Genomic DNA, 19,133 nt, shown 5'->3' with positions numbered 1-19,133 from the left:
GGTGAATACGCTAACATGCATGTACTTCAAGGATAAACACACTTCGCTAATAGCTTTGTCGTCACGGGTGCTTAACCTATTCGGCATTGACGGCCACTGGGCAGGCCGCTCGTCAAACGCCGCGGGTGCCACCGCGACGAATGCTTACATTGACGATGGCACGCTCCCTTTGGGCGAATATTCGCGCTGTCCTGCCGCCCACGTCCGTTCCGCTCACGCTCTGGCCGTGAGTTCACCGTGAAATCACAGTTCACGGCCGGGGTCTGACGAGCTGAGCACCGTGACGCCGTCCACGGGTCTGTCGATTTGGTCACGGGGTATTGGACGCGCCGGACAAAGCGAGAACGACGCTGGGAGGCCAGGGTTGGGACGGGGTGGGACACCAAAGTTGGCGACGAGCTGGGATGCCAGAGTTTGGGACGAGCTGGGGGGGGGGGGGGAGAGGCAGGGCTGAGGGACGAGATGCTACGCCAGGACTGGGAACGAATCAGTTTCGAACCCTGCTTCTCCCATGGATCTAGACTGTCTATGGGAGTCGCCCTATTCCCTGATCGGTCCATTATACCCGGTATATGAGTTACGCCCTGGATATATAGGTACACCCGGTATATAGGTCTCCCGGTATAGGTTACATTACACCCGATATATAGGTCTCTGCCTATGATGTATAGGTCTCTCTGTCTCTGTCTCTGTCAGACGAGTCTATTCTCTGATGTACAGTCGAACAGAGTGAATCTCACCAAACTGCATGGTCAGAGGCGCCTTGTTGCCGCGGATCAGGGCGCCTAGCCCAGAGGTGGCGTCTGCGTTAATGTGGTACAGGTTGCCGCCCCTTTCGGTCAAGTAGGGGAAGGAGTGTTCGAACTGTAGCTCCATGGTCGTTGTCATGCTGTAGAGTTCCTGCGGTGTGGGCTCGTGACCAGGGATGCGGAGCCGGAGCCGGAGCCGGAGCCGGAGCCGCCGGAGCCGGCATATTTTGCCCGGAGCCGGAGCCGGAGCCGGAGCCGTGAAACAATATAGCCCGGAGCCGGAGCCGGAGCCGGAGCCGTCAAAAAAGGGGGCGACTCCGGCTCCTTTTCTTAACCCTCGCCCGCACATGGGGGGGTGGTTGCCACCCCCCCCCCCAGGCAGTCTTTCTGCTCTGCACTCAACATTTTTAGAGCTAGAAGGCTGATTTTTCGTATAGCTGCTTGTCGATCCTTTCTTGATGTCCACTGAAAATTTCAAGTTTCTGTGATTTTTGGTTTCGGAGATATGACCTTGTTTTTCAGGTCATGTCATGACCCAAATGGCCAATTCTCAACATCTTGCGTTTGCCATGGGCCTTGTGAGCTTTTGACACCCTGATTTCGGCCTTTTTTGCCAGTCTTACCTCCCACCTATCATGGAACATGTTGTTCGACGATGTACAGGGGTCAAGGTCAGGGTCAAGGTCAACCTAGGTCATCTAAGATAATTGTGTTTTAGGCAAGCTGAATTTACTTTTTGTGAAGTTTTTTGACTGCATTTTTGGTAAAAGCTTCTCAGATCATGATTTCATGTGATATGGACCCAAAAACAATCGGTGCACACATCAGTATACACACAGACACACACAGACATACAAACACATATAATTGACCTTGACCTAACTTGACCTGAAATGACCTCAGCAGCAAAATTCTGGTCGGATAGTGTGACAAAGAGGTTCTAGCTGGCTTGGCACCAGAAAACAGCATCGTCATCGGTATTTGATAAGCAGCGCACTTGATATCCAACGGTGACCCAAAACAGCAACATTTTTTAGTTTGACCTGACCTGGAAGGTCAATGACTGACCTGAGAAGGTAAAACTGGGTATCATTGGATTCGTCTCTTCCCAAAGAATCTTTTTGGTCTTTACTGCTAAGCTCTATCTCCAACAGGAACGAAATGGCGCGGGGGGGGGGGTGGTTGCCACCCCCCCCCCATGTGCGTTCTAGGATGGGAAAATGGCATGTGCGGGCGAGGGTTAAGAGGAAACAATTATTTACCTAGTTCGGTTTGACAGTACAAGGCGTAAAACAACCTGGTATTCAAAATAGCCGTGTTATACAAATACAGAAGCAACGTGTACCAATCCCATCGCCTTTTTTCTTCCACCCGTATTTAATTGATCGCATAGGGGATGTACTGAGTAGAAAACGGAGCCGGAGCCGCCGGAGCCGGAGCCGCCGGAGCCGGATCATTTTACTCGGAGCCGGAGCCGGAGCCGGAGCCGCCATGACATTTCACCCGGAGCCGGAGCCGGAGCCGGAGCCGATTTTTTTCTCCGGAGCCGGAGCCGGAGCCGGAGCCGTCTGAAATTTCCACGGCTCCGCATCCCTGCTCGTGACTGATGAGGCTGAGGTGTTTCGGTGCTCTGAAGGTCATCGCCACTCTTTCGGTCACGTTTGCGCCGCCTGAAGAAGAAAAGTCAAAATTTAATTTCGCCAAAAGAAAGCAGGTACTGCCTAGCCGACATGAGTGGTTATTACTTACATAGGTACCTACCTCATTTATTTTCACACGCGGACGGTCTTCTCACCTCTGCCAGGGGTTTCTTTCGTTGTGAAGATCAAATAGACATCGTACTCTTGATTTTCAGACGAGTCGCGAATTGCGTCAGCCAACCTGCAATTGACAAATGTTTGAAAAGATGGTATCTATAATTAATGCACATCGGTGGCCACAGCAATATCAGCAGCTTGTTTTTGACACAGTGTACATAAATAGTTTTTGGGAAATTTCGTCATTCGATCGGCAAATCGAATGACGCAAAAGCCACGGTACCTGCCTGCTGGCCAAGAAACACCTTCAAAGTTGGCTACAACTACAAATTGAACAAGTGCATTTTTAACGGCACAATTTTCATAGGCACCTGTGTGACTCATATTCTTACTCAGGGTGAGACATCAGGCACATTTGAGCTTAACATACAGGACGAATACCCCCCCCCCCCCAACAAATATCACTCTCTCTAAAACATACGTAGGTCAGAAGGGTGCTCTCTTACCAGAGGATGGAGTACTGCTGGCGCACCATTGGCCTGCCTTCGTCGTCTGTCTTGATGCGCCTCAGCCTGTCCTCCCGAGTCCACTGGTAGCCGGACACGGAGTTGAGCAGCAGCGTGTACCCCCGTCAGAGCGGTTCCTGTAGCACTCTGTTATCACATCAGTTCCGTTGATGTGCGTCCAGTGCCTGGCGCTGGACAGGCGTCTGGCCATGTTGAACAGGTGGCGACAGGTGACGGTGAGCTCTGGTGTGCAGATGTGAGCCCGGCACAGGTCACCGGGCATGATACAGTCCGAGTTACGGAGGCAGAACTGGTCTGTCTGCGAGTGGCGCGGGAGAAAGAAGTGCAGCGGATGCTGGTTGCTCTGGTTACGTGTCAGCTGGCGGAGAGTCCCCACGGTGGAGTAGAGGATGCACTCGCTGCTCGCGGGGTCATAGGAGACGCTCTGGCAGGTGGGCCGATGGTGGCAGAGAGCGCAGCACGTGCAGGGGCTGATGCGGGTCGACAGGCCTCCGGTCAGCTGGTGAGGGCTGTACCTCTGTAGCTCCAGGGACGGATCGAGCACGCCGGCGTACAGATCAATATTCTGACAGCCCGTGATGAGGTGTGCCGAGGCGCATATAAACAGAGCTCCGAGAAAGAGAGGGGTACTGGGGACGCTCGGAAACATTTCAGCTGTCCTGGCAGACATTCTTTGTGGCGCTGAAAAGAAACGAATGACTTAATTAATCAAATTTGGGTTTTGTCCGGAAATCTTCCCAACAAATGATAGGTACAGGTCTCGCGAGATTAAGCGGTAGGTTTTGCACTTTTACATTTCCGGTTATATCTCAGAAACTAATCGATCTACGATGAAGCCATTTTACACGATCATGGCCGGCTTGTTACGCAACAAGTCGATCGCATCTTCAACACTTAAAAGCTTAAGACGACGAAGATATAGCCTGAAGTACACTAAATTTTCTAGGTGCAAAACCTACCGCTAAAACCCGCGAGACCTGTACCTACTGGTGAGAAATTTGTCACAACCTGCCACTGGATAATCTCAAATCTGATTTCGTCAAACTATGGATTAGAAAATCGTTACCCCGTTTCGTTGCGGTGACCTCTCGCACTTACCTGTTAGCTCCTTGGACGCCAGTGAGCTACTGCAGCGGTGACCAACCAGCAGTGATCGCCGATGGTCTAGTTGTTATGGGCCGACTATGGCAACCGCAGCGGACATCAGCGCACTGCCAATTTGTATTCACATGTACATACTTCCATTATCGTTTCAAGCTGGTCGTACCGATGGGCACAAGTATGAGCATGTTACGGTATTGCCCCATTGCCCATTTACATTATGCTCGTCGCTCATCACTGAGAGGGCGAAGAGCTCCTGAAAGAGGGTTGAACATAATGGACATTGAGCAGCTCTGGCACGGTATTCGAGCTGCGGAGTTATGTCCGCAGACTGCAGTTGCCGGAATGGCCTTGTTCTTATAATAAAGTGCTTTTATTCTTTGTAAGGGGACCCGCAGTTGCTACTGTACAGCGACCCTGAGTAAATTGTCCCAGTACCCTCACAGGGAACAACGATAAGCTGTCAGAGGGCACGCACAGAAAACCTCAGCTGCTCTTGTACAGGGACCGGCAGTCGATATCAATGTTATCGGTTGTTACTGGACAGGACAGACGGCTAGAGTTTGGGTTCGTGTACAGTAGCAAATGCGGGTGCCCGTACAGTTCAGGTGGCTCTTCCGTCAGACTATATGCAGTATGCTAACATAAAACATTAACCCTCGTCTTGGCAGGACATTTTTCTTAACGCGGCCTGGCAGGGGGAGGGGGGTCAATGCGACCCCACTGGCGTTTCGAAACGAGGCGTCGTAGCGCTTCGCAACAAAGACCAGTCGATTGTTCTTAACGTTTAAGTCGTGATTGGTGGTATAATTTTTACCCTATGGTCAATATTTGACCCAGTTATGGCAGGTAGACGCTCAAATTTATGGGAAAAGCTATAATTTCCAAATTACCTAGCCAATATTGGCGAATCTGTGAAAGATAGAGACATAAAACTTTCACGACCGTGTTTCTCAACGAATTAGCAGCAAAATGTTATATAGTTGACTGCATTTCAGTCATTACTGGCGTGGCTTATTCCCTGGGAACACGGGAGGTCACGCCCGCCGCCGGCGAGGACGGTCGCCGGCAGAAGTTCGGTCCAGGATATTGACCTGGGTTGACCTTGTAAAGGTCAAAAAACATTTTTGGAGGCGTTTAGGTGGAAATTGAACCACAGATTCGGGTTCAGGACCTCAAGAAACCTCACTAAGCACAGCTCATCACGGAAGTCAGCGTGTGACATGCGAGGTCATTGACCTTGGCTGACCTTAGAAAGGAAAGGTCAATAATGTCAATATGCAATGTAAAGATTCATGTCCAGTCGAATTCTGACATAAATTACGCGGAATAGTTTCGTTCTTGTCGATGAGATCACGTCCAGTTACGGTATGTACAATTTTGTTAAAAAGCTGTCAGAGGCTGTACCGATTATAACGTAGTACCTATTAGGGTGAAGTCGTATAAGAGTACGCACTTAGTGGATTTCTTGCTCTCATTTGTTTAATATTTGAAGGAAAGAAATCGCAAATAGGGAATATTAACGTTCATTGAATTAGCCATCAACCCATGGGCAACGATCCTTCAGCGTAAATGGAAGTGGTCTAAAACTGACATTTTCTGAACCGTTGCACTTGCGTACTCTTACCATATGGGGTGTGTAAGAGTACGCACGCCAGGCGGGTGGAGTACGCAAGCATATGAACACACACCTATGCAGCTTGCACTGTCCAAATGCTTAACTTCAAACTCAGAAGGCATTTAAGTTAATTCTAGTATCCAAAAAGAAAAACATAAAATACATCTTTCAAGTCTGTAAATCAGGAAATAATCATGTCGTGTGTTTCTTAAAATGCACGATCAAAAAGGAGAATAACTCGTATTTGGAAGAATTTCGGGTACGCATCTGCATCACAGTGCTCCATTGATGATATACCTACAAAACAAACGTCATTGAGCGTAAGATTAATAATTCTATATTTCTGTATATTCGATTTAATGTATAATTCTGCGTACTCTTACCCTCCTGAACAGTGCGTCCTCTTACCGTACATGCAATTCGCGCACAAAACAACCCCGAAACGTTGTGCAAAACTTCGCAAACAGAATATTGCACTGTACAGTATTTCCCCAGATAACCTCACAAGTTTCCTACAACAATCACGGAAATGTACCTTATCTCAACTGCCAAGTATCAAAATTATTGTACCATATCATAATAATATCATAACGCTCGAAAATAATATTCATCGCCTTAAACTCAACAGCGTCGCCGCTCAACGCCCACGTTCCGTTGGTGACATGCACGTACTGGCGGCTTCATGTCACTTCATGAACTCGACAAACCCGCGTTGCTAAGCAACCGAAACAGCTGATGCGTACTCTTATCGCCCGCGTACTCTTACCCGCCCTTACCCTATAGCTCGGTGACCTGACATGACCCGAAGTTTTTTTTTACAAAAAATTGCGCAGAGGATGCTCCAGAGGCTATTGAAAATGGTTAATGTTTAAGTTACAGCTAGCATTCATTTATAAAATATCTATAAGTAAATGTATATAACAGGGCTGCGGAGTCGATGGATTTTCGGCGACTCCGACTCCGACTCCGACTCCGGCTTTCAAAAACCAGCTCCGACTCCGACTCCGGGCAGAATTGTCGACTCCCACCGACTCTAACTCCCGACTCCGACTCCGCAGACCTAGCAGGGCTGCGGAGTCGACAGATTTTCGGTGACTCCGACTCCGACTCCGGATCGGGTTTCTAAAAGCGACTCCGACTCCGACTCCGACTCCGGTCACAACTGTCGACTCCGACCGACTCCAACTCCGACTCCGACTCCGACTCTGGTATATAACATCTATAAATATCTTATTTACTTATAGGATATCTTGCAAACGGAAGGCAATAGGTATGTTTACCAAGACATCAAATATCTGTTTCTAATCCAGGCCAGATCATGAAAACGCTTCCGTGAGCAGTTTGGGCACTACGCCAACTATAGAAGCCCCCACGAGTGGCCTACTGAACTGATTGCCTTGCCGTCCAAATTCGGACCCCATCTGTCCGGTATAGAGGCGCCGGCCCCATCCTGCCGGCACCGAATTTGGTGGTATTGATCGGGCACGAGGTCAGAAATCTCGTGACGCTCGCCACTGACATTGATTGGACTTCCGAACAGCCGGTGACGTCGACCGTGTATCAAATCGTTGGAAGGTATAGTGAAAATATGGGCTAGGACTTATGAGCTAGCCGAATAAGTATTCATTGCCTGCAATGATTGGAATACTGCCACTCGCGCTGGTTCAATATGAATTCATAAGTATTCTATACTTTCATTTTGGCTCCTTCAAAATTTATTCATTGAAGCCCAGAAAACGAGAGGATTTGCTGCATTAGCAGACATTATAAAACACGTAGGTAACACCTAATTTGACCTTTCAGTTGGTGCAAAAAGTAATAATACATTCAGATTATTTCTCCCCTATTAGCAAAGTTCAATGCTGATCAAGTCCACAATATCTTCCAAATTTGGCACATATTTCTATCTCGAACACTTTCCCTCTTATGCACACATTTTATCCGTTCGTCCGACCGTCCTCCGATCCGCCCATCTTTCCCTCCATTTGCCAGCCCTCCGTCCCTCCGACCCTCCTGTATCAGGCCCTCTTCCCTCTCTTACTCACCGCCAGCCCAGCTCTTCATTTTTCCACGACCATCGACCTACCGCCGTGTGGGCGAAAAGGTGACCGTGGGGAGGGGAGCGCAGACCTCACCCCCCCCCCCCCCAGCCACCATCACCGTCCCCAGCCCGACAAAACAGCGGTAACTTCTGCCACTCACGGTACGTTGACCTGCGACAACACGCATTGCAACATCCACAGAGATTGGTGGGTTCTCCGGCCCAACGCGCGACGCAGATGCATTGTTTTGTTTCAGCAGGGTGTGCGTAGGCGCTAGTGGCACCGATAGAGCTGCTAGTGAGCGTGTACGCTCATCTTGCAATAATCTTGCATAATGTGGTGTTTTTCTGCTCTTGGAGACCCGCTGAGTGTCTGCGAGGAGGGATTTGTATCTCGAGGACTGGCGCCGGCGAGGAATGACGAGTCGACGACCGCTGACGCAGCCTTGCTCGCTACGGATTCATTGAAGTCTCCACGAGATCTGTCATACTGTGACTGAACTCCATCCATTCATTCACTAAAGAAGTAATGAAATTTTGGATGACTTTCGATCTGAATAGTGTCGGAAGGGAAAGAGATAAAAACTGGATGAACGCATATTTGGAGTGTGCATGCTCAGTGTTCATGGTAAGACACAGCAAGAAGTGGCCAAGAACAATCCAATTCATACATCGCAAAGAAAAGCTGTGTGAGCTCACATAAACTGATAAACATAACACCTGTTTTGCCTATTGGTGTCCGTGTATTTGAATGATTGTGTTATTTTTATCCTTGGTGGCATTCTATTCTCATTACCAAAATACGGTCACTATGCAGCTAAATCAAAATAATAGCATTGCTGCAAGACTACATAAAAACCTGTCATTATCATGTCGCCATTTAGAAAGTCCACCCGCTGTCTGCATTTAGATCGGGCCGTTTATCGTCTGGGTTTATATATTTGCCGCCCCCGCGCCGTCTCGGCCGTAGCGGCCATCGCCCAGGGCGAGGGCGGACGCAGCGCGGTGGCGGGCGCAGAGCTCAGCTTTCTCCACCCGCGCCTGAGGCAGAGCTGTGACCGGAGCTGTGGGCTACGAGCCGGGCTGCAGCAGCCTCAGAGGAATCTATCAGACACGGGCCGCTGCAAAACCCGGGCCCCGGCGACCGGCTGTGACTGTGATGGAAGGGGGAGGGGGGGGGGGGCTGTGAGGGGAGGGGAGGAGGTAGGGCTGTGACTGAGCAGACTGAGCAGCAGACCGGCTGTGACTGTGAGGGGCGGTAGGGGGAGGGACTGTGACTGTGAGGGGGACTGTGTGTCGGGAAGGGGACTGTGACTGTGAGGGGTGATAGGAGGAGGAGGGGCTGTGACTGAGCAGACGTGACGTCGGGAGGGGGGGGGGTCGCTGTGTGCTGGTTGTCGAGGGAGGAGTGAATGGGTACTGAGTATGCATGCGATTGTAGTGAGGGGAAGCTGCGTAGAAGTTTGGCAATATCACGTGGCTCGAGTTTGTTTTGGAGAGCGACGTGTAGATGTGTGAAACTGAACTGTAAAGATGTGTAGATGTTGCAGTAGAGTTGGACGGCCTGAACAGGTGCATGAGAGAGAGGGAGAACAAGAGAAATATCCAAGAGAAATAGATGAGTGAAAAAGGAGAAAAAGATAGGGAAAGAGAGAGAAAGGGGGAGAGAGCACGAGAGAAATGGAGGCAATGAATGACAATGCATGATAAAAAAGAAGAGAGTAAGAAAATTTAAGCTGAGTGGTGCATGTAAGCAGCTCGAGACTGTAGGCCAAAATTGCCTTAGGAAATGGCGTTTGAGCAGTTTCAGGGGTAACTGGCGATTCGAATGTTCTGTTGATAATATTGTTCTAGTCATGGCCCCTAATGGCTAATTATCTTTTGATACAAATTACAAAATGTTTTAGGTTAGCAGAGAAAACATGAAATATCCATTAATCATATATTTATTTACACCGTGAAAACATCAGTCCGGTCACCGAAAGTTTCTATATATTACAACAGTGCGATCCGCCAGGGCCCAGTCACTACGCCTGACGCCTGCAGACTAGATTTGAGGGCGGTCTCATACCACATTCCAGAAAGGCACATCGGGCACATCCAGAATTCATATCATGAGTCTTTCACGTTGGCGGTCGAACCTGTCTATTGTAAAATAACATGTACAATTCAATATAATTACGACATATGTATCAACTAATTTAACCATGGAAGTAGGAGTTCAAAAAGGTAAAAAAGACATAGATTTTCACCTCTACCTTTTCGAGCATACCTATTTTCAGCCACATTGTTGCAAAAACATCAACAACGCACACGTGTGAGCATTTTACAGTCAGCATTCGACAACGCGTTTCCCAAGTATAACCTTACCGCACATTTGTTCCACACCCATGCTTAGAAGCAACTCACGAAACACAGTGATTGCACCTAACGTGCCCGGAAAATAATGAAGCTGTGACACTTAGAGTAAGTCAGAGCGTCGCCGCTCTCCGAATATTTGCAATCGTATTCAAAAACAGTGTCTAGGCGAGGGCGAGTGCAAGACAGACCTTATAAATTGAACACCGCTGTTGTAGTTTCGTAAGTGCTAGCTAATATTACGTTCTCAAATACAAGTTTGGCCCTGTCAGCAGTCAGCACTTAAATATTCCAAATCACACCGGACATTTATTTACAACAGACGCCTCGGCATTACAGCCACACTGTCACAACACGAAGGCATGAAGACATTTGTGTCTTTCATTAGCTGGCTGGTAACGGTCTGTGCCGTCAGCTGGAAATGTTTTACGGAATGTGATTAGTGTTTTTCGTCTACGTTTTAGCATTATTTTCCATTAGAGGCATGCTATTGTAAAACGGAAAACGTGAGTCATAAAAACTCATTACATGCGACCGCTACGATAAGCAAGTAACAGTGCTATAGCTTAGCCTGAGTACACTTGACTGTTTTATGCGCAACTTTGATTCGCCTCAAAGAAGTAACAGACAATCCATCATAGCACTCTGTTCAATTCCTTTGCTTAACCACTCTTACATTTAAAGTGTAAGCGCACCATGAAGAAAAAGTTCAGCGGTGTCTTCAAAACTTTAACGAACACTGCTTTATCAAATAATTCACAATCCTAAGTACAACAAGAAGTAAACAAATTTTGGGAATTTATCAACATCATCGGTCAGTTGCAACTGACTGCCATATATAAACAACAGACTCTTGGTACTACAAGTACGTTTCTTTCGTCATGGAGTCTTTCTCCCTCCAGTCTCTGAACACATCACTCCTCTTTTCAAGATGCGCGCCTTTCCAGAGCATTGTCACCAGGACCTTTATGACATCTCGAACATCTTCCAGAGGGGCACCACGAGCTCTTGCAGTGAGCGGAGGACATTATATACAAAAGACACCACCACAAGTTCTGACGTGAGGTGAAGTAGCCTCACGAGTATCCGTTTCTCTTAACTCTTAGCTCACTACCTGCGGCCCATCTCCTCAGCACTGACTCTCCTCTTTACAGAGGTGTTATCCTCGGCGGGGTCACCGGTCACCACCACCGGCTCGGCGCGCGCCAGGCCCTGGGGCGGTGCCGAGGTGGCCCTCCGGTCCATCTCCTCGGCCTCCCGGGCGCTCATCCTCACCCCGTTCACCACCACCACGCTGGCGCTCTTCTGGATGTCCGCGGCGCTGGGGTTGTCCCGGCCGGCCGACCGCCGCTCCAGGGTGCTCAGGCTTTCCTCGATGCTCCGAACGGCCTCCTTGCGGGCGGTCCTGACGTCGGCGTCGCCTCCAGTATCCAGGCCGTCCAGCTTGAGGAGGCCGCGGGTCAGCATTTCGTCGAGGAACAGGTACTCCTTGTCCCCCCGGCAGCCGTTGAAGGATTCCAGGCGACGGTTCACCGGATCCAGGTCACTACGAATAGTGGCGATCTTACTGAGCGCTGTATCTTTGGCAGAGATGGGCTGCTGAGGCTTTGGCTGCTCTTGAGCCTGCTGCTGCTGCTGCGCCTGCTGCGATGTGCTCTGCTCCTGCTGCTGATTCTGCTGGCTGTGCGTCTGGCCTGGGTTCTGCTGTGTAGTCTGCCGTCGGGCTGCGTGGATTTCAGCAGCGCTCGGTTTGGGCGGTACGGGCGGCGGACGAGGGGCAGTGCTCTCGACTCCGCGGCCGAACGGCAGGTCCACGCTGCGAGTCGGCGATCCGAACATGCCGAAACTGGACGACTTGAACGGCCTGGCCCCGGGTGAGAAAGGCTTCGGTGACATATTCTGGTAGCTAGCCCTTCCTCCCGGACTCTGCGCCTCTCGCTGCTGCGATGCCAGCGCCTCATTCACTTTCAGCGGAGCGAACTTGGTCGCGCTCTTGCCGAGTGTGTTGACATTCTCCGCTGGAGTGACCACTGGACAGCTCTGTGCGCGAGCGTCACGCGGCTCACCTCCCTTAACGGACGTCTCCACACCAGCTCCATCAACGGTATCACGTCTCTCGTGCTTCCTCAGAGGCCGCTGCGGCGGCGGATCTTTGGATGCTTCCTCCTCATCGTCTCCCTCGAGGCGGATGGGTATGATGCGCTCCCGCGGCGCGCTGGATGACTGACCCGACGGCGGCGCACGGGTCTCTGGCTCGCCACAGCTGCCAGTGGAGCTCGTCTGCGAGTGCCGGTCCTCCTCGGAGGTGCACGAGGCGCCGTCCGAGGAGCGTCGCTCGCGCTGCAGCAGAGTGTCGCGGTTGAAGGGACGCGGAGCGAACAGGCCCGGCCGCGAGGCGTCGAAGCTGCCCAGCTTGGGACGAGCTCGGCCGGCAGGGTCGGCCATCAGCGGGTCCGGGGGCTGCCGGAGAGACAGAAAAACCGAGGTCAGAGCCACGCTGACGACTGGAGATGACACAAACCATTTAACGAGAACAAAGGACAGGACGTTAGGCTGTGCTGTCGATGACTTTGATAGTTGGTTGCTAATTTTCTGATGATTAAATCTGACGAGGATTTAATAGGCCTTAGCAAAACCATGCATAGTGGGTTGAAGATAACGTAGATGTTTCTTTATTGTCTGAACAGAATGATTTCTTCACACGGCCGAGCGACAAAATATTCTTAAAAAGGTGATCAACAACGGACTTTGCAATCAGGAGCCATTACTTACTGTAAAGCGGACGTGTTTGAACATATTTACAGCGGTAGGCGATAGCTGTAGCGGCCCAATCGTGTTTACAGAACAACTACTCTTCACAGCACACGGTTTCGTTTCAGGCTACCAAAGTAAATAGCCCACCATCAGAACACTCGCAAGTCACACGCTCACAGTTCAGTCCTTAGTTTCTGCTCATGAACACACAACCACACAAAACAACCACACTCAGTCCTGTCAACTCGGTCCTGTCAGAGCCCCTGGAAACTGCAAACTGCAGTATGCACGTTTATAGAGGACTGGCTTCGCATTGGATTCCGTCATTCAGCGCCCTGGGTGGACAGGACAGGAAGTCAGTCCGCCAGCTCGTGATAGCGCCTATCAGGATTGCGTTGTGCAGGGCGGACGGCAGACGCCGGGTCTCGCATTGGTCCGGATGTGCGAGCGCAGCGCGGTATCGCACAGCGTGACAATGCACGCTACAAAGGTGGATATGATCAAATAAGAACACTTGGCAAGATATTCAGTGAAGTGTGGCCGATAGTTTTACACAATTCTTAAGTTTCGTTCAATGTCATTGAAGGTTTCCTATTGAATCTCTTCGCCTAATCTATACCGACCTCTTCTCTTTCTTTCTTTCTTTCTTTCTTTCTTTCTTTCTTTCTTTCTTTCTTTCTTTCTTTCTTTCTTTCTTTCTTTCTTTCTTTCTTTCTTTCTTTCTTTCTTTCTTTCTTTCTTTCTCTCTCTCTCTCTCTCTCTCTCTCTCTCTCTCTCTCTCTCTCTCTCTCTCTCTCTCTCTCTCTCTCTCTCTCTCTCTCTCTCTCTCTCTCTCTCTCTCTCTCTCTCTCTCTCTCTCTCCCTCTCCCTCTCCCTCTCCCATCCCTCTCCCTCTCCCTCTCCCTCTCCCTCTCCCTCTCCCTCTCCCTCTCCCATCCCTCTCCCTCTCCCATCCCTCTCCCTCTCCCATCCCTCTCCCTCTCTATCTCTCTATCTCCCGACACCCACTGCGATTCCATCTGTTCAGCGCCTTCTCGGCGAAAGCGCGACCTAGCATGTGGTTTTCTCCTCTGACGCGTCTGTATCAAATCAGTCAGTTATTGTTTCCACCCCTCACTGCTCCCAGACGCCATTGTGGCTGTTCCAAGACGAAAATGGCGCAGGTAATCATTCTGTGAAAGAGGTTCAGTTTATCAGCCGCTTTCTGCCGACGCGAGACGACCTTGACCGCTTGTTTCGAGGTCAGGTGGCGAGGTCGAAAGACAAAGCAGGTAAAGTGCTGTCGCCTGTTCGAATTGTGGATGTCGTGAGTGGTATATGGGATGTTTTTACTGGTTGGAAGACGTATTTTCAGGGCGTCTGGACTGGACACGCATATGGTCACGCTAATGGAATCGTTGTGAAACACTGTTGAGATGCCACTTAAGATTTAGGCGGATCTTTCGTTACGTGAAGGTGATGGCGTCTACTGGCAAACTGACTCCACAAATCTCATTAACATACTACAGCCTTAATTTGGATCCTGAGGTAAATGCTCATCTGTGCAGGTTTACGCGGCAGACAGTTTTTTCTACTGTCCTTTATTATCATTCACTTGTCAGAGGCAGTGAATGCTAAAACATAAAAGTGATCCATAATGTTAGAGCTGCTGAAATCAGATGATGCTTTTTTGATGATGAGGGTTTCTGTGCCATTTACTTGACTACTCAAACAGCCAAGAGATTTGGGATGCAAATTATAGTTCGATTAGCTAAAAACAAGCTATGCATTCACTTTTACGTCAAGTCTAACTGAAAAATTGTAAGGAGGCTTGGAAACTGACACTGACTTGCAATCAGCATTGTAATGAACCTCTACAAATGTTGAAATCACGTCTCAGTTAACCCTCGCATGTGTAGGGGGGGGGGTCGGATGGACCCCCCCCCCCCATGGTTTTTCGCGAATAACTCGCGTAAAAAGCGGCCGATCGCAACGAAACTTTCAGTACCCTCGCATTGATCAATTTTACACCTACCCTGAAAATTTCATGACCCTGACCCAAATGACCTTTGACCTGTGACCTCTTTTCCGAGACCATGTTTGGCCGGAATCGCGATTTCGCGTATGTCGGCTCTCACTAGCCGCGTGTTTGCAAGCTTTTCGTGGTTTCAAACGTTCAAACATGTGATTTGATGTTACTCCCGTGTGTGTCAAGGTCACCTGAAGGTCAGGTCAGGTCATTGACCTTTGGTGACCTCGGGTGACCTCGGGTCACTTTTTCGAGTTTTACATGTTTCTAGGCTAGTTTTTGGAGCTGAATTCGAATTTAGCAACCATTTGAACATTTACGAAGTAAATTTGGTGACTTCGTAACATGTTACGAAGCTGTCAGAGGCGGTTGACACGTACTACGAATACCCGTCACGACGCCTACTGGTTGACCTGACCTGACCTGACCCGACCTGGTCTAAATGCTTCAAGACATCATCTGTGATCAAAACTAACACGATATTCGTGATCAGCACCCCGAAAAACCCCTTAGCAGCCACAATTTACGACTTTCTAACAGGTCCCGATTTTCCCGACTTTGGGTCATTGACCTGACCTGGAAGGTCAACCAATGACCTAGGACCTTAAAATTGGGTATCGTCGGCTTCCTCTCGTCACGGGCAACACGCTCGTTTTTTCCGCGAAGCTCTAGCTCGATCAGGGGCCAAACGGCAAGGGGGGGGGGTCCAACCGACCCCCCCCCCTACACATTAGAAGCTGGCAAACGCCGCACACATGCGAGGGTTAATGCAATGCGACTAATGTGGAATGTCCCTTCCACGGGTAGCGTGACCAGTACGGCAAGACGATTTATCAATCGTCGCGACGTTCACATTTCTAAACGCTGCCTTTCACGAATTGCTAGTCACATTAGATGAAGTCACATCGACCTTTAGTTCCGCTTTCAACGTTTGTTCCTCCCCATTAGTTCTGCTTTCAGAGGTCACCGTACTGTCGACACTGAAACCGTTGGCCAATGCGTTAATTTTTTTTTAAATCTGCGTTTTGATATCAGCCTAAGTCATTTGACACGCCACCGAACTTGGGTCGCCGACATTGGTTATCCAATCGTTCGCCCACCCGCTCCTGAGGGCGCAGACGGTTACCCAACGGCCGCTCCAACCGAAACATTTCACAGCTGGATTCATCTGGATTTTAGCCCGGCGGGTACGACATTTAGCCCCAATTTGGGTACGCTCGTTCGGAGACTGCGATGCGTCGCCCACGTTTCAGGGCACTAGCACCAGCGGAAGACTGCTCGTGGGGAAACGCGCACGCGATAAAAAAGAGATATTCAAGTTTGTTCAGCTGTTTTTGTCGGTGAACGACCTAAAACTATTTGTTCAGTTCCATCTAAGAATAAAGCTGACATAAAACTGCGCAGCAAAACAGCGTTGTGACAAAACCGGCGCAGATGTGAGGCGTGTCCAATTTCTGCGCGTGGGTCGAGCCCGTCATCTCTTCTGCTGCGTCATTAGCCGACCTCTCGCCTCTCGTCTCGACCATTTAATGACTCTGGCGACCAATTTGATGGCCGACCCGCTCCGTCACGTGACTTTTGGATTTGGCCAGGTCAGAGACGCTTAAAAAGCTCGTGCTGGGTTTGAAGCGTAACCCTGGGGCTTGATGTTTCTACAGATCAGGGCACGCGACTGAGACGTCCCGATCTCTCAGTTACAATACCAGTGCTCTTTCCCGACTTTTCGCTCATGCCTCTTTAACACGACCGTGGTTGTGTCTCTGAGTTTTGTCCCTCATCCTTACGGCTGTGGCCTGATCCCGTCCCCTGTCACATGACTCTTTCTCACATGATCCCGTCCCCTGTCCTCTCATTCTTCCTCAAGCAACAATAGCACTCCCTACACGCTTCTCACGCGACTCTGAGTCTGACCCCCTGCCACTCCTCTCACGCAAACTTGACTTGCATGGATTCTGCCGAAACACTGAACTTGAAGCATTAGTAGTTCGAGCTGCGTGTACGAAAAAGTTTCTGATGCAGGATGAAATGCATCTACATAGCTAGAAATTCAATGGAGATGAAGCTTCAATAATGGTATTGGATTGAGTTGGCATGTCGATGCATCGACGTCCGTAAAGCAGTACCTATATGAATGCCTGCATTTACCGACAGTTTCGAAAGATAAGCGATTTTTTATGTGGCACAAAATATTTTTCATTGGCAAGTAACTTTTGCCGCCAGTCGCAAGGCAGTCTTTTTTTATATTTTTTTTTTCATACATCATTTATTACGACAAACCACATTTTACAAGATCTCATGTCACAAACGCACGACGTTCCAGCGCCCTCAAAAAGCTCCTGGCCGGGCTGTCTTCCGCTCACTCCGCACCAAACTAGCCAACACAATATAAACATCCATAACAAAATAGCATTTGCCTACGAGCTGACCTCATGGCCCCATACCGGACTGGACACCGGACCGATTCCTTCTACGCACCGGTCTCTCTCGCACGCGCTCTATGACTGACCACATACTCTTTAACCACAACGAAACAGTGACAAAAGCATGGATATAACAAATCATAAACCCAGAGATGAAGATCTAAACAACATAGTTAGCAGAAACACTGACACAATCGTCCGTAGTGCGTGGCGGCGACGGCGGCGCCGCCGGCGGCGGCAGCTGCCCGGCCGACCAGACGACGGGCGCGGCGGCGGCAGCGTACACGGGACCTTCATGCGGTCACCTGTTTAATCAAATATCGGGACTGCATGCCCTGCCCCGCCCAACAAACCGACGAAGCTCGCTGCACATGGCTGTAGTAGGCATTCCAATTTTATTTTGTGTTTCTGCGATATGTGTAGTGCGATATGTGTAGTGACTTTTGATTATTAGTCACCGATGATTTGTCGTCGGTGTCTGCCTTAGACTGCCTTACAGTCGCAAGGCAGTCTGTAAGTTCGCAATATTCCTTCTTTCTTTCAAAAGCACTCGCCTTCATCTCAAATGCTTATGAGTCATTGCCTGACTTAAGTGTCTTATCCTTTTGCTTATCTCCATGACGAAAACTCGGGGCGGTGACGTCTCCCTTATTCCGTGACGTCAAACGCGCCTAAGAAAGAGCACAAGCAAAGCACAGACAATGCACAGACAATGCACGCTGCTCGTGTGCACTAAAAGCTGTCTGCGGTCGGCTCACTGTCATGCCAGCGCTGTGTTTTAGCTGATCAAGCGAGCTCAGACGGGTGATACGGAGGTCAAGAGAGGCGGGATTTGAAGCTTCCAGGGACGGATAATCAGAGATGTGGGGTTCTTGGGTAACGCTGTTTGAAATTCGGTAGCGCACAGTCTAAATTTCTGCTGTTCATTTTTGCACTGCACCCAGCCTTATTGTGTTCGTAACACTCCGAAGTTGATCTGGAAAATGTTCATCTGCTAGTTGGTCAAGTCTGCGACTCCTTCCATGTAGGGCAGGTGCTAGGTCAGACAGCTCGAGTCTGGTAAGGCAGGATGATGGGGGGGGGAGGGAAGCGGTCACTTGAACTAGGTTGGGCCGAGCCGCCGAGTTTTAAGTCATACGCTTCCTCTCCCATTGAGCAACGTTGGCTGTTGAGCCTCCGTCGCAGAGTAAGTACAACACAGTCTCTATATCGTTTGCGCCAACAGTCTGCGAAACCTGCGATTGCGAGACACAACAAGGCGTCTGTACCCGTGTCTGAGACATCTGGCCATATTTGAAATCCGCTGAAGTCACTCGCTGGTGTCGTTAATGTACCCGTTTTAGGATCGGTGAGTGGTGACTAGACCGGTGAGCTCAGTGGATAATCGCCAGGTAAATATGCACTCGCATCAGGAACAGTGTCGATCACATACTGGTTCTCCTGGATGAAGGAGGAAATAGCCTTGCCATTATTCTTGTTCGACGGGAATGGAAGACTGGGAAGATATAATCACATCCGAGACAGAGAGTGTGAGTTTGCTTCAAAAATTCGTACATGCTGCGCTGCCGTTTCACAACTACATCTGAGGTCCTGTTACCAGTAAAGCCAACTTCAGTGGATTGCATGTCTTAGTGTAATGTTCCCTACTGGCGATCAGCTTTGTTCTGCGAAATGTCACCTACATCATTCACCTTTGTCATACGGCTACTGAATGGTCGTTTCTGATCTATGACGTCACTAGGTCGCCGAGGACCGGCTGAGTCAAGGCTGAGCCACTGGCTCGGTTAGCTCAGTCCACCG

General features: G+C 49.7%; 2 protein-coding genes across 2 annotated transcripts; both read right to left on the bottom strand.

The window, feature by feature from the left end:
- Nucleotides 1-449: 449 nt before the first annotated feature.
- LOC122377327 lies at nucleotides 450-3,128 on the bottom strand. The gene is made up of 4 exons (XM_043357262.1): nucleotides 3,013-3,128; nucleotides 2,545-2,630; nucleotides 2,354-2,419; nucleotides 450-920 (listed from the first exon to the last, which is right to left on the bottom strand). The coding sequence occupies exons 1-4, from the start codon at nucleotides 3,039-3,041 to the stop codon at nucleotides 703-705; spliced, it is 399 nt and encodes a 132-aa protein (XP_043213197.1). The 5' UTR covers nucleotides 3,042-3,128; the 3' UTR covers nucleotides 450-702.
- Nucleotides 3,129-9,724: 6,596 nt separating this feature from the next.
- LOC122377328 (BAG domain-containing protein Samui-like) lies at nucleotides 9,725-13,315 on the bottom strand. Its single transcript, XM_043357263.1, has 2 exons — nucleotides 12,924-13,315; nucleotides 9,725-12,611 (listed from the first exon to the last, which is right to left on the bottom strand). Exons 1-2 carry the CDS (start codon nucleotides 12,945-12,947, stop codon nucleotides 11,262-11,264), a joined length of 1,374 nt encoding a protein of 457 aa, XP_043213198.1. The 5' UTR covers nucleotides 12,948-13,315; the 3' UTR covers nucleotides 9,725-11,261.
- Between the last annotated feature and the right edge of the window lie 5,818 nt (nucleotides 13,316-19,133).

Source organism: Amphibalanus amphitrite, unplaced genomic scaffold (assembly GCF_019059575.1).
Source record: "Amphibalanus amphitrite isolate SeventyFive unplaced genomic scaffold, NRLGWU_Aamphi_draft 002727F_arrow, whole genome shotgun sequence".
NCBI classification, from domain to species: domain Eukaryota; kingdom Metazoa; phylum Arthropoda; class Thecostraca; order Balanomorpha; family Balanidae; genus Amphibalanus; species Amphibalanus amphitrite.
This window is presented reverse-complemented; position numbering and strand designations above follow the sequence as displayed.

Excerpts from the sequence above, each read along its gene's own strand:
- LOC122377327 (XM_043357262.1), bottom strand. The coding sequence starts at position 3,041 with ATGGTGCGCCAGCAGTACTCCATCCTCTG. Across the intron at positions 2,631-3,012 it reads CAGCAGTACTCCATCCTCTG|GTTGGCTGACGCAATTCGCG; the intron begins GTAAGAGAGCAC and ends TGTCAATTGCAG. Across the intron at positions 921-2,353 it reads GAAACACCTCAGCCTCATCA|GTCACGAGCCCACACCGCAG; the intron begins GTCACGAGCAGG and ends TCCGCATCCCTG.
- LOC122377328 (XM_043357263.1), bottom strand. The coding sequence starts at position 12,947 with ATGTTCAAACACGTCCGCTTTACA. Across the intron at positions 12,612-12,923 it reads TCAAACACGTCCGCTTTACA|CCCCCGGACCCGCTGATGGC; the intron begins GTAAGTAATGGC and ends TCTCTCCGGCAG.